General features: G+C 43.2%; 1 protein-coding gene across 1 annotated transcript; it reads left to right on the forward strand.

The window, feature by feature from the left end:
- Positions 1 to 2,619: 2,619 nt before the first annotated feature.
- LOC135981499 (myb/SANT-like DNA-binding domain-containing protein 2) lies at positions 2,620 to 5,255 on the forward strand. Its single transcript, XM_065584235.1, has 2 exons — positions 2,620 to 3,541; positions 4,691 to 5,255. Exons 1-2 carry the CDS (start codon positions 3,001 to 3,003, stop codon positions 5,182 to 5,184), a joined length of 1,035 nt encoding a protein of 344 aa, XP_065440307.1. The 5' UTR covers positions 2,620 to 3,000; the 3' UTR covers positions 5,185 to 5,255.
- Positions 5,256 to 14,345: the final 9,090 nt, after the last annotated feature.

Raw genomic sequence — 14,345 nt, forward strand, 5'->3', positions numbered from 1 at the left:
CCCACACACACACACTCTTGCCAACCGTTTGCTGCACCTAAAACTGTCCCCTTTTCTTCATTATCTTTTAGAATCTGGGAATAAAAATATGCTGCAGGATATATCAGAGAAAATGCACATTTAATATTTCACTTAAACACCCTCTCTTCCTATTATAAACTATGCAGCAGCACATCCTTAACTCCAGACCTATTTGTCATGGTGTATGCTGAAATTCATGGACAGGGTTTGCATTCAAGTAGTCAAAACCTTGAATGTTCTTTATTCACAGTATAAATCTGGAAATGCATAGTCCTTTTTAAGTAAGTTGAATGGTGAGTCAAAAAGAAAATAAATGATTTTAAAGATTAAGAAATGTCAATAGTGAAAGATGTCTCTTCTTCCAGATACACAACACATTTTTTCTTAATTATTCCTCAGTTTTATTGTACGCCATCTCAGAGGACAGAAATTGAAGGACAGGTTTTAAATTAAGACTCCTCAAGGAATAAAAGCATGAACTGAACAGACTCAGGATTCACTGTGCTGTTGGAGCTGCACAACAGTAAAATGAATTTAATCCAATAAAGATTTCAAAACCAGAAAGGTAGATGCAATCCAAAACATCTGCAGAGTATAACTGTGCATCTAGTAAAGGACCTGGAATTAGGGCAATTACATACAATTGAAGCTTACTAATAAAATTCTACTCAAAGAAAATGAATATATATTAACATGTTCAGCTCAAAATAATTTATTCAGCAAATATTTCAATAATATTTCTCTTAGCAGTCATTCTGACGTTTGAAGTACAATGCTTATGTTGTTAAATCTTAAATAAAATCTGAATGTGTTTAGAATGCAAAGTCACATTTCTATTTATTTTAATTACTATTTTGTACCTCTTATTATAGAAATTTCATTGATCTTATTCTGCTGGCCAAATTTTACTCCTGGCTATAGGGAATACTGTATCATAGTCTAATTAACAAACATGTACTCTGTTGAAGACAGCAAAAGCAAAGTACAGTTTATACATCACAGATGAAACATACATACTTTCCAAATTCTAGACAATTTATGTTTAGTTCTCAGTTACATTGTTCCTCCACTATATGCTTCTCTCAAATGCTGTTCAAACTGATTTCTGACTATACAGAACAAGTAGGGATGCCAGATGTGACAAGATGGTCAATATAGTATGGTGACGGCCTGCCTCATGGTGACAGAGAGTCACAGTTCCCCGCAGAGACCCCTGTACCCTCTCCCTCACGCAGAATGGACATGCAGAAGGTACCTAATTAAAAGCACTAAACTTGGGAATAAAAAATGTAGTCACAAAGTTTGTCAGACATTTATTTGCCAAAATTTTGTAGTAAGGGTGAGTCAGCTGTCTTGCTGAATACAACATTAAATATTATGGAATACATGATGCAGCTCTTCTCTGTTTTACATTTTCTTAATCAGTATTTCTAAGCTGATTTTATATTTTAAATGTACTCTTAAGCCTTCATAAAGTAATCATTCCAGATAACTACATATTTAACTCACTGAAACAGACTTTATTTTAAATTAATCAATCACACAGGTTTAGTGTATTCATAACAATGTTCATTGCTTTTAGAAAAAGGGAACACTAATTTACTGTGTGTGATCTCCATAACAATACACATGTTTATAAAATTTCACCAACTTTAAAATATATGTTTCCAAAGATTTTAGGCATAACAAAGGATTTTATATCTTACTAAGGTACTGATTTTGCTTAAAAACTAGTTTATCAGATAGTCATAAGTAAAGAAAGGGAAACTCTTTGTCCAGCTATGTGCAAGCAATGGGCTGTTGCTACTTTCAATGGGGGGGAGGGGAGAGGGGATGAAGGGAGAAATGGATGGACAGAAAGGACAGGAAGACTTTGGAAGTAAGCTTTTTTTACCATAGTAATTAAAATGTGTATTTTAGATAAGGGCAGGTCCGGCTCCAGGCATCAGGCAACCAAGCACATGCTTGGGGCGGCACCTGGTAAGGGGCAGCCAATCTTGGGGTGGTGGGGGGCAGCGTGGCGCGGCGCTCTGCGGGGGGTGCTCTGGCGGCTTGGCGGGGGGGCAGCGTGGGGCGCGGCGCTTGAGGGGGGGGGTTCTGGTGGCGCGGTGCTCGGCGGGGGTGCTCCGGCGGCGCGGCGCGCGGTGCTCGGCGGGGGGGGGGGGGGCGGGATCGGCGGGCCGGTGCTTTTTTTTGCTGCTTGGGGCAGCAAAAAAGTTAGAGTCGGCCCTGGATAAGGGTGGTCTTTTGAAGAATTTATTTAAAAAAACATATGTCTGAATATCCAAGCATTTAAGGCTAAAGATGATTGTACATCTAAAAATCTATGCAAGGATTTTTTAGAGATGTTATTTTATAATCTTCACCAACTCACTAATGAAATATTTTTTAAGCAAATTTTAAACTAAGGTCCTGTAGACTGACATGTTCTGAGTAAATATTACAGTCATGCACAACTGTTTTTGTCAGTACATTCAGAAACTGACAGTATATACCCCTTGAATGGCTCTTTAACAGTTTCAGTGCTGTGCTAATAGGTCTAGCAGGCTGGAGACTTTTTCTCTTTTAACTACTAGATCCCCTTCCCAGGAAGACTCAGGCCTGGTCTACACTACGACTTTAATTCGGATTTATCAGCTTTAATTCGAATTAACCCTGTAACCGTCCACACAACGACGCTATTTAATTCGATGTAAAGGGCCCTTTAAATCGATTTCTGTACTCCACCCCAACGAGCGGAGTAGCGCCAAAATCGATTTTAGCAATTCGAATTAGGGTTAGTGTGGCCGCAATTCGATGGTATTGGCCTCCGGGAGCTATCCCACAGTGCATCATTGTGACCGCTCTGGACAGCAATCTGAACTCGGATGCACTGGCCAGGTAGACAGGAAAAGCCCCGCGAACATTTGAACTTCATTTCCTGTTTGCCCAGCGTGGAGAGCACAGGTGACCACAGATACCTCATCAGCACAGGTAACCATGCAGGCTGATAATCGAAAAAGAGCACCAGCATGGACCGTGAGGGAGGTACTAGATCTGATCGCTGTATGGGGAGAGGATTCAGTGCTTGCAGAACTTCGTTCTAAAAGACGAAATGCAAAAACTTTTGAAAAAATTTCCAAGGGCATGATGGAGAGAGGCCACAATAGGGACTCTGAGCAGTGCCGCGTGAAGGTCAAGGAGCTCAGACAAGCCTATCAAAAAACAAAGGAGGCAAACGGTCGCTCCGGGTCAGAGCCGCGGACATGCCGCTACTACGCCGAGCTGCATGCAATTCTAGGGGGGGCTGCCACCACTACCCCACCTTTGTTCGTGGATTCTGGGTCGGGGATAGTCTCGACGCCTGAGGATTCTGCCGATGGGGTAGAGGAGGAGGAGGAGGAGGAGGATGAGCTTGCAGAGAGCACACAGCACTCCCTTCTCCCCAACAGCCAGGATCTTTTTATCACCCCGACTGAAGTACCCTCCCAAGCCTCCCAAGCCAGTACCCAAGACTCTGACCCCATGGAAGGGACCTCAGGTGAGTTTACCTTTTAAAATATAAAACTTGTTTTAAAAGCAAACGGTTTTTAATGATTACTTTGCCTGACTTTGCATTCGCGGTCAGTTCAGCTACTGGAAAAGTCTGTAGCTACTGGAAAAGTCTGTTAACGTGTCTGGGGATGGAGCGGAAATCCTCCAGGGACATCTCAATGAAGCTTTCCTGGAGGTACTCCGAAAGCCTTGCCAGAAGGTTTCTGGGCAGTGCATCTTTATTCCCTCCTCCATGGTAGGACACTTGACCACGCCATGCTTGCAGCAAGTAATCTGGTATCATTGCCTGACAAAGCCTGGCAGCGTATGGTCCCGGTGTTTGCTGGCATTCAAGCAACATCCGTTCTTTATCTTGTTGTGTAATCCTCAGGAGAGTGATATCACTCCTGGTAACCTGGTTGAAATACGGGAACTTAATTAAGGGGACAGAGGTGGTCGTTCCTACTGGGCTGTTTGCCTGTGGCGGAAAATAAATCCTTCCCTGCAGTTAGCCAAGCGCAGATGGGAAATTGGCCCTGAGTTTTTCGCGTTTGGCTAGCAGGGATCTTCTCTGTTACCAGCCACGCGGTGGGGGGAGGGTACCGTGATCATCCCAGAGAATTCATGGCGAGGGGGGTGGGGGGCGGCAGAGGGGGGGGTAGTTTGGTGCCTGCAGGGATCTTCCCTGATACCAGCCACGCGGTGGGGGGAGGGTACCGTGATCATCCCAGAGAATTCATGGCGAGGGGGGGGGGGGTTAGTTTGTTTTCTGGTGCTGCTGAATGTTAACAGAAAAACCGCAGCACTCTACTTGCCTGAAGGGGCCCAGACAAGCCCCACCACACTGCCCCCCCTCCCCCCAACTGGCTGAGATTGGCCAGGCTTCTGCAGCACTCTACAAGCTATGCTTGGTATGTGGGAAAGCACGGCGCAGAAGCTTACCATGGCCACATGCAAGCCGAATTCTGTTGCCCAGACCTGTGATCTCTAGCAGCAAAGCCACAGGCACTCAGCATTAAGAGGCAAAATGCGACCTTGCACAGAAATCACATGTGCTATGTAATGTGAACAGTGTTGGTCACCGTGAAAGAGTATAAGCATTGTTCTGCAAAATGTAGCTTTTAAAACAATTCTCTCTTTTTTCCCCTCCCTACAGCAGCTGCAAATTCCTCAAGCCTCCCTCCTCCATCCCGAAGGTTATCACAGATAAGGCGTCGTAAGAAGAAGATGCGAGACGAGATGTTTTCTGAAATTATGCAATCCAGCAGGAGTGACAGAGCTCATCTGAATGAGTGGAAGGAAACAGTTTCAAAGTATAGGAAAGAAGTCAGTGAACGTGAGGACAGGAGGGACCAACGTGAGGAGAGGAGGGACCAACGTGAGGAGAGGAGGGACGATCGAGATGAGAGATGGTGGCAGGAAGACCAGAGGATGAAGGATGCAACGCTGGGGCTGCTCCGGCGTCTGGTGGAGGTTCAGGAACGGCTGCTGGAAAACAGACTGCCGCTTCAGCCCCTGTTCCACCCTCCCCCCTCCCCATGTTCCGTATCCTCCTCACCCAGACGTGTAAGAACGCGGTGGGGGAGGCTCCGTACACCTTCCCATTCCACCCCAGTAGACAGCCCAAGCAAAAGGCTGTCATTTTTTTAACCTTTTCTTTGTGGCTTTTTCCTTCCCAGCAATCCTCCTCCCAAATACCACCCGGGTTCCCTCCCTCTTTTTCTAATCTATTAATAAAGAATAAATGATTTTTAAATGATAGTGACTTTATTTGGTTTGAAAGAAAGCTGGGGGAAGGGGCAGGGTGGGTTCCTTACAGAAAATCAGTCAGTAAAGGGGGAGGGTTTTCATGAAGGAGAAACAAACAGATATTTCACACGGTAGCCTGGCCAGCCATGAAACTGGTTTTCAAAGCTTCTCTGATGCACAGCGCTTCATGGTGTGATCTTCTAATCGCTCTGGTGTCTGGCTGCACATAATCAGCAGCCAGGCGATTTGCCTCAGCCTCCCACCCTGCCATAAAGGTCTCCCCCTTACTTTCACAGAGATTGTGGAGCACACAGCAAGCAGAAATAACAATGGGGAGATTTCTTTGGCTGAGGTCAGAGCGAGTCAATAATGAACGCCAGCGACCTTTTAAACGGCCAAATGCACATTCTACCACCATTCTGCACTTGCTTAGCCTGTAGTTAAACAGCTCCTGACTCCTGTCCAGGCTGCCTGTGTATGGCTTCATAAGCCATGGCATTAAGGGGTAGGCTGGGTCCCCAAGAATAACTATGGGCATTTCAACATCCCCAACGGTTATTTTCTGGTCCGGAAAGTAAGTCCCTTGCTGCAGCCCTTTAAACAGAGTAGTGTTCCTGAAGACGCGAGCGTCATGAACCCTTCCCGCCCAGCCCGCGTTGATGTTGGTGAAACGTCCCTTGTGATCCACAAGTGCTTGCAGCACCATTGAAAAGTACCCCTTGCGGTTTATGTACTCGGTGGCTTGGTGCTCCGGTGCCAAGATAGGGATATGGGTTCCGTCTATTGCCCCACCACAGTTAGGGAATCCCATTGCAGCAAAACCATCCACTATAGCCTGCACATTTCCCAGAGTCACTAACTTTCGTAGCAGCACCTGAGTGATTGCTTTGGCTACTTGCATCACAGCAGCCCCCACAGTAGATTTGCCCACTCCAAATTGATTCCCGACTGACCGGTAGCTGTCTGGCGTTGCAAGCTTCCACAGGGCTATCGCCACGCGCTTCTCAACTGTGAGGGCTGCTCTCATCTTGGTATTCTGGCGTTTCAGGGCAGGGGACAGCAAGTCACAAAGTTCCATGAAAGTGCCCTTACGCATGCGAAAGTTCCGCAGCCACTGGGAATCGTCCCAGACCTGCAACACTATGCGGTCCCACCAGTCTGTGCTTGTTTCCCTTGCCCAGAATCGGCGTTCCATGGATAGAATCTGCCCCATTAACAACATGATCTCCAAAGCACCGGGGCCTGTGGTTTCACTGAATTCTGTGTCCGTGTCCGTGTCCATGTCCTCATCATGCTTGTCGCTGCGCTGCCGCCGCCGCTGCCTCCTCTCCTCGTTTTTCTGGTCCTGGCTGAGCATAAACTCCACGAGAACGCGTGAGGTGTTTACAATATTCATGAGTGCTGTCTTGACCTCAGCGGGCTCCATGCTTGCCGTGGTATGGAGTCTGCAGTGTTCACCCACCCAGGAAAAAAGGCGCGAAAATGGTTGTCTGCCGTCCGTTGCTTTCATGCAGGGAGGGAGGGAGGGAGGAAGTGAGGCTGTACCCAGAACCACCTGCGACGATGTTTTTTGTCCCATCAGGCACTGGGATCTTAACCCACAATCCCAATGGGCGCGGGAGACTGCGGGAACTATGGGATAGCTATGGAATTGCTACCCACAGTGCAACGGTGCAGAAATCGACGCTAGCCCCGGTACTTGGATGCACACCACCGAATTACTGTGCTAGTGTGGCCGCACTCATTTCGACTTTATACAACCTGTTTCTCAAATCCGAATTATCTAAATTCGGATTAATCCCGTAGTGTAGACATACCCTCAGAGCCTGCAGGAAGGGTCAGAACAGGAATAGGAAAACCAGTTGGGTGGACACTAAGACCCAGCGGTGCCCCAAATTTTCAGGTGCCCTACTAGTGTGACCAGATGTCCGGATAAAATCGGGACGTCCCGATATTTAGGCATTTGTCCCGCGTCCCAATCCCGATCGATCTTCGGTTGGGATGCTGCACTCCGCCTTTTTTTTTTTTTCCCCCGCTGGCAGCACTCGGCTGGTCTCGGCTTTTTTTTTTTTTTTTTTTTCCCCTCTCCTCTGACTGCCTGCAGCACTCGGCTGTTCTCGGTTGTTATTTTTTTCCCCCCTCTCCTGAAAAACAGAGGCTCCCCCACTGTAAACTGATCCACACATTGCTACCAGTCTGGACCCAGCTAGACTTGCATGTCAGAATGCAGAGTGAAAGGAAAAGTTAGAGCGGTTGTTACTTCTCTGCTCTGCCATTATGGTGATGAGCATGGTGTAAATACCTAGACGCTAGAGGTATGCATAGCTAAGGGAGGGTGCATAATCTCCTCTGACTGCGGGCAGCACTGGGCCACAGTAGGGAATTGGGAGAGGGAGCTGTTTGTGTCATTACACCGGCAGCGCTCGGCATTTTTTTTTTCTCCGCCAGTGACCCCCCCCCCTTTGTGTCCCGATATTTTCTTCCTGTCATCTGGTCACCCTATGCCCTACCCAGCTGCCTATGCCTGAGGACGGCCCTGGGCGCCCCCAACCACTTACCACCCTAGGCCACTGCCTAGTTCGTCTAGTGGTTGCACCAGCCCTGGCCCCAACTCCTGCAGGAGTGACTGCATGAGAATCACAGCTAAAGTTTTTTTTAAAAAGGTTTTAACCCTTATGGTTGCACGGGAAAGCATGAAGACATGATCTGAGTGCACCCAAAAGGATCAGAAACCAGAAAAGAAAAAGAACCCAGCATTTTAAAAAAATATATCTAATTTTAAGCCAATCTCATGATATTTTTCGGTCTGACTCATGATTTTTGAAGTCAACAGTACTGTTCTTAGGAATAGTTAAATAGAAAAAGTAATGTTTAACGAGTTCTTTTTAAAAGTTAAATTTCAATTGAATTTATTTCTATTAAAATGTGTTTGTTTGCTTGGGTTTAAAAATTCTTCCAATCAAGATATTGCAGCATCGTGCCAATACATGAGAACCAGGCAGTGAAACCACTTTTCATTATACAAGCTGAGTAAAATGCAAAAAGTAAGCAATGAGTATTGGAGACAAAAAGTGCATTAAACATTTACTATTCTTTCAGTTTCAGAAATCTGAGGAGTTAAAGACAAAGGATTGAGTTTTTAAAAATATGGTCTTTAATCTAGCAGTGTACCATGATGGAAAATGAAGTCTTTTGTCTCTGAGTAGCAGGTAAGTTGAGCTGAAAATAACTTTAATAAAAAATCAAGTTCAAAAGGAAAATGAATCAAGACAATTATTATAGCATGAGAAAAAAAAGTCAAGAATCTGTCAATGGATGCATTGGAAACGGTATTTCATTTAGATTGTGCTAAAGGGTAGTTAAATTCCTTATTAGCTGTCCAAAATTCATCAGGTGGTTATTGGCCTATGTTAAATTTAAAGTCTCCAAATGAAATCATAAATACTCACATATTTAAAATGAATAATGAAATTTCTGAACGTCACTTACATTCAAGCAAGATTTCTACTAAAAGTTAAAACAAAAAGGAATATATTTTTAAGAATTGTAATCAACCACCACTTCAAAAGATACCTTTTATCACTGAATGACATAATTTAATAATAGACAAGTTATTTTTGGTTTGTCCATGAATGCAAGAACTATTCCTGTGGTGCTTAGAACCCTTTCTTTCTGCTCTAAGCTACATTATGGATATAAGCATATTAATATACTTTATTTTAAAAATCTATATATCTACCAACTCTCTGAATGTATTACCTTTCCACCTCAAATATATTTGCTCTCAGTATTCAGGTTTATAATGAACCCAGAAAAATCAATAATTATTCTCTTAAATAATTGAACACCTTGAGTCAAGCTTTAGACATTTTTTAAAGGATGTATTGATTTAAATCTTGGGGGGGGGGAATGTTTGCCAGAGAACCATTATCTCAGGCATGATTAATCTATTTTTATCTGTAGTGTATGTCTTGCCAGCTTTTCCACAAGTAACTATTTTTCAGGAATAAACAGTTTTCTTCTTTCAATTGAAAGAAATATAGGGCTTATGAATCATATAGCAAGATTGTCTAATCTAGTCTGAGGCTATTTTACAGTACAGGTCAAATTTAGGGCCCAATCCAACCCCACCAAAATCATGGAAAGACTACCATTGATTTCAGCAGGAGATGGATAGGTCCTTTCTAATAACTCCACCTTTCTTTTAAGCATCTCTATGTATGGCTACGAGAAGCGACAGATGCCTAATACAAAGGGTAGGAATATTATAAATGAGTGAAATGCTGGAGGAGGAGGATAATATTCAAGGCCACTAAAACTTTGCTGAAGTGCTACCGTGAAAACAATTTTTAAAAAATCACCAGAACTTTAGTATTTACCTGTGACTGTTTTTTTGGATTTAAAGAACACACTAAGAAAGATGCTTGGCCATATACTCTAAGGCCAAACATGATCAACTGGGGCAAATATTACATTAGAAACCTGTGCTAACTGCTACATGCTGGTGCTTGTATTCTGCTTAGTATAATTACACTGGTCTACAATTTTTGAGAAGTCGTCTGCTTCAGAGATAATATGTGCTATTTATTATGTATTTTGATGTGCTGAATTCAAATATGACAATTAAAACAACTGATTGGCTACTGTTTCTAAGATATTTAAGTTTTTACATTTTATGTCTATGTATAGTGTGTAGATAGTAGAGTTTTAATCATAAATTGTAAACCTAGGTCTTTTCATGTGTTTATGGTTGCTTTCCATGATAATATTTCACCTGTCCTGTTTATGTAACATTTTAAAAATCAGCAAAAGGGTTATATAAATAAAATTTATTAGGAAACAAAAGGCAAAAAACTATTATGTATATAGTTTAGTCCTATTCAGTGTCTACTCGGAGCTTTTTGGTTTGTCTCTTGTATTCATTAAATGGAGCATCTCTTGTCACTGTCCAGCAATAGTCTGCAAGCATTGATGGGCTCCATTTGCCCTGATAGCGTTTCTCCATTGTTGCAATGTCCTGGTGAAATTGCTCGCCGTGCTCGTCGCTCACTGCTCCGCAGTTCGGTGGGAAAAAATCTAGATGAGAGTGCAAAAAATGTATCTTTAGTGATACGTTGCAACCAAGGCTTTTGTATGCCTTGAGGAGGTTTTCCACCAACAACCTGTAGTTGTCTGCCTTGTTGTTTCCGAGAAAATGTATTGCCACTAACTGGAAGGCTTTCCATGCTGTATTTTCCTTGCCACGCAGTGCATGGTCAAATGCATCATCTCAAAGAAGTTCACGAATCTGAGGACCAACAAAGACACCTTCCTTTATCTTAGCTTCACTTAACCTTGGAAATTTTCCACAGAGGTACTTGAAAGCTGCTTGTGTTTTGTCAATGGCCTTGACAAAGTTCTTCATCAGACCCAGCTTGAGGTGTAAGGGTGGTAACAAAATCTTCCTTTTTTCAACAAGTGGTGGATGCTGAACACTTTTCCTCCCAGGCTCCAATGACTGTCGGAGTGGCCAATCTTTCTTGATGTAGTGGGAATCTCTTGCATGACTATCCATTTGCAGAGAAAACAGCAGTACTTTGTGTATCCAGTCTGCAGACCAAGCAAGAGAGCAACAACCTTCAAATCGCCACAAAGCTGCCACTGATGTTGTTCATAGTTTATGCACCTCAAAAGTTGTTTCATGTTGTCATAGGTTTCCTTCATATGGACTGCATGACCAAATGGAATTGATGGCAAAACATTGCCATTATGAAGTAAAACAGCTTTAAGACTCATCTTTGATGAATCAATGAACAGTCTCCACTCATCTGGATCGTGAACGATGTTGAGGGCTGCCATCACACCATCGATGTTGTTGCAGGCTACAAGATCACCTTCCATGAAGAAGAATGGGACAAGATCCTTTTGACGCTCATGGAACATGAACAGGAGTACTTGTGGCACCTTAGAGAGTAACAGATTTATTAGAGCATAAGCTTTCGTGGACTACAGCCCACTTCTTCGGATGCATACAGAGTGGAATAGATATTGAGGAGATATATATACACACATACAGAGAGCATAAACAGGTGGGAGTTGTCTTACCAACTCTGAGAGGACAATTAAGTAAGAGAAAAAAACTTTTGAAGTGATAATCAAGATAGCCCAGTACAGACAGTTTGATAAGAAGTGTGAGAATACTTACAAGGGGAGATAGATTCAATGTTTGTAAAGGCTCAGCCATTCCCAGTCCTTATTCAATCCTGAGTTGATTGTGTCTAGTTTGCATATCAATTCCAGCTCAGCAGTCTCTCGTTGGAGTCTGTTTTTGAAGTTTTTCTGTTGTAAGATAGCCACCCGCAGGTCTGTCATTGAATGACCAGACAGGTTAAAGTGTTCTCCCACTGGTTAGTGCTGTAGTCCACGAAAGCTTATGCTCTAATAAATTTGTTAGTCTCTAAGGTGCCACAAGTACTCCTGTTCTTTTTGCGGATACAGACTAACACGGTTGCTACTCTGAAACCTGTCACGGAACATGGAAACCCTAACATCACCTGCCAGGAGATTCCACTGCTGTAGTCTGGAGCCCAACAGCTCTGCCTTACTCTTGGGAAATTCCAAATCCCTGACAAGGTCATTCAGTTCACCTTGTGTTATGAGGTGTGGTTCAGAGGAGGAGGATGGGAGAAAATGTGGGTCCTGTGACATCGATGGTTCAGGACCAGAAGTGTCATCCTCTTCCTCGTCTGACTCAAGTGAGAATGATTCTGGTGCATCAGGAATCGGCAGTCCTTCTCCGTGGGGTACTGGGCGTATAGCTGATGGAATGTTTGGATAATGCACAGTCCACTTTTTCTTCTTTGACACACCTTTCCCAACTGGAGGCACCATGCAGAAGTAACAATTGCTGGTATGATCTGTTGGCTCTCTCCAAATCATTGGCACTGCAAAAGGCATAGATTTCCTTTTCCTGTTCAACCACTGGCGAAGATTTGTTGCACAAGTGTTGCAGCATATGTGTGGGGCCCACCTCTTGTCCTGATCTCCAATTTTGCAGCCAAAATAAAGGTGATAGGCTTTCTTAACCATAGTGCTTATACTGCACTTTTGTGATGCAAAAATCACTTCACCACAAACATAGCAGAAGTTATCTGCATTGTTCACACAAGTACGAGGCATCTCTGCTCACTTTGGCTAAACAGAAATGTGTCCCTTTGCAAAATCAAACTCTGACAAATAAGAGAGCACGACACTGTATGATTTCTAGAGCTGATATAGGTCAATTTGTTCAGCAGAGTGATGTAAGCTTTGTTATGATTGCATCATCCATGATTTCTAGGAATAACATGATGCAATTCATATCATGTATGACGCAATACCAGCTTCAGATTGCATCATTCATAGTTTTGCCTAAAAAGCAAGTACTGTCCAAACCCAGTCATAGATTTATTCATAGATCCAGTCAAAGATGTATTTTAGTCATTTCTGGTTTAAATTGAGATCCGTTCCCTTTATAACTCACTTATCCTCCGCCATTCCCAAGTCAAGGGTCAGATATAGTGACCCAATAGCATATCTTGAAAACTAGAGCCAATCAACAATTTTAAGCATCATTTTCGTTCTCAGTGACCCAGAATTAATAAAGTTTGACTACATTTATTTCAGAAACATTTTGGCTGTAGAGCAGTGCTATTTGTATTACCATAGCACCTAAGAGCTCAGGATCCCATTGTGCTAGGCACTGTACAACCAGTGAACAAAAATACTATCTGTCCCAAAGATCTTACAGTCACTGCAAGATTAAAAACATTGTGGGCCTTATTCTGAGCTCACATACACTTACATCAATGAAGTTGCATCACGCTAAACCCAGCATATATGAGGTCAGAATAAATCTCTTGGACTTTCAGCTATACATTTATAGAGACACGTTTAATTTTTTATTATACCTAAATTGAATGCAACTGCCCCAAAAGTGATTTTATTTGTCCATTTGGAACCGTCTTGTCCACATGGAGTAATTCCACAGACCCCACTGTAAGGAAGATCAGAATTTGACCCCTGGTTCCAGTCAGTGAAGGTTTGTCCATTTGTCCTCAGAAACTTCTTATCATTTTCTTTGTAGGTAGTCTTGACCAAGATGCTAAATTAATCAGCTCGTGACTAAAAGTTGTTTCTCCACTGAATAGTTACAACCTAGGCAAGGACAATACAAACTCAGTGCACCTGGGGGAGGGAGAAGCAAAGGTGATGTTACAACACCATCCCACACTTCTTTGATCCTAATGGGAAGCCAGAGGTTATTTTTATCCTTGACTTAGTTTACTGCAGCTCTTAGGGGCCATATACGAGCCTGGGATCACAACACACTCTATCCACAATCCATCCTGCTCCTGGCTAAGACGGCTAGGAGCAGGTGCTATTTTCCTACATAAGGGGAATGTTTCAGCTGGCTCTCAAAGCAAGCTTTCCATTCCTTTGTTCTGCCACATGCAGGATTTGACCCCTGCAGTTTAAACAAAAGTTTCTGTACCTAGTCCATTATTTAACCAAGAATCTAAACACCCAACCTAATGTCAGTTCAAAGAGTGGCAGCGAAGAAGCCATCTTCAGCTGACTTGATTCTGATTGCACCTTATAGATTCTCAGCAATCAATATAGATTCCAAGGCAAGAAGGGAACCAGTGTGACATGAATGTTTTGGTTGACCCAAATCTGCATCAGACAAGGTGGTATTTTCCTACATAAGGGGAATGTTTCAGCTGGCTGTCAAAGCAAGCTCTCTGTCCCTTTGCACTGCCACATGCTTGTTTCTGGAATCACTTCTGCCACAGCTAAACACAGAAGAGTAGCACAGTCTTGTGAGACACAGGTCTCAAATGCATTTCAGTGATGACAGACCCTGTCCACTCTGCCTTTCAGTAGTCAACACTGCATAGCATGTAGTAATGTACAGTGTGACACTGTACTATCTTTTATCTTTAGAGAGCTCTGTTACCAAACTTAACTCAAAGAGATAATAGAATGCATGTATTTGTACCTCAGCTAGCCCACTGTATTAACACTAGTAAGCATTAATAAAA

This window comes from Chrysemys picta, chromosome 2, assembly GCF_011386835.1.
Source record: "Chrysemys picta bellii isolate R12L10 chromosome 2, ASM1138683v2, whole genome shotgun sequence".
Taxonomy (NCBI): Eukaryota; Metazoa; Chordata; order Testudines; family Emydidae; genus Chrysemys; species Chrysemys picta.

Excerpts from the sequence above, each read along its gene's own strand:
- LOC135981499 (XM_065584235.1), top strand. The coding sequence starts at position 3,001 with ATGCAGGCTGATAATCGAAAAAGAGCACCAGCATGGACCGTGAGGGAG. Across the intron at positions 3,542-4,690 it reads CCCCATGGAAGGGACCTCAG|CAGCTGCAAATTCCTCAAGC; the intron begins GTGAGTTTACCT and ends CCCTCCCTACAG.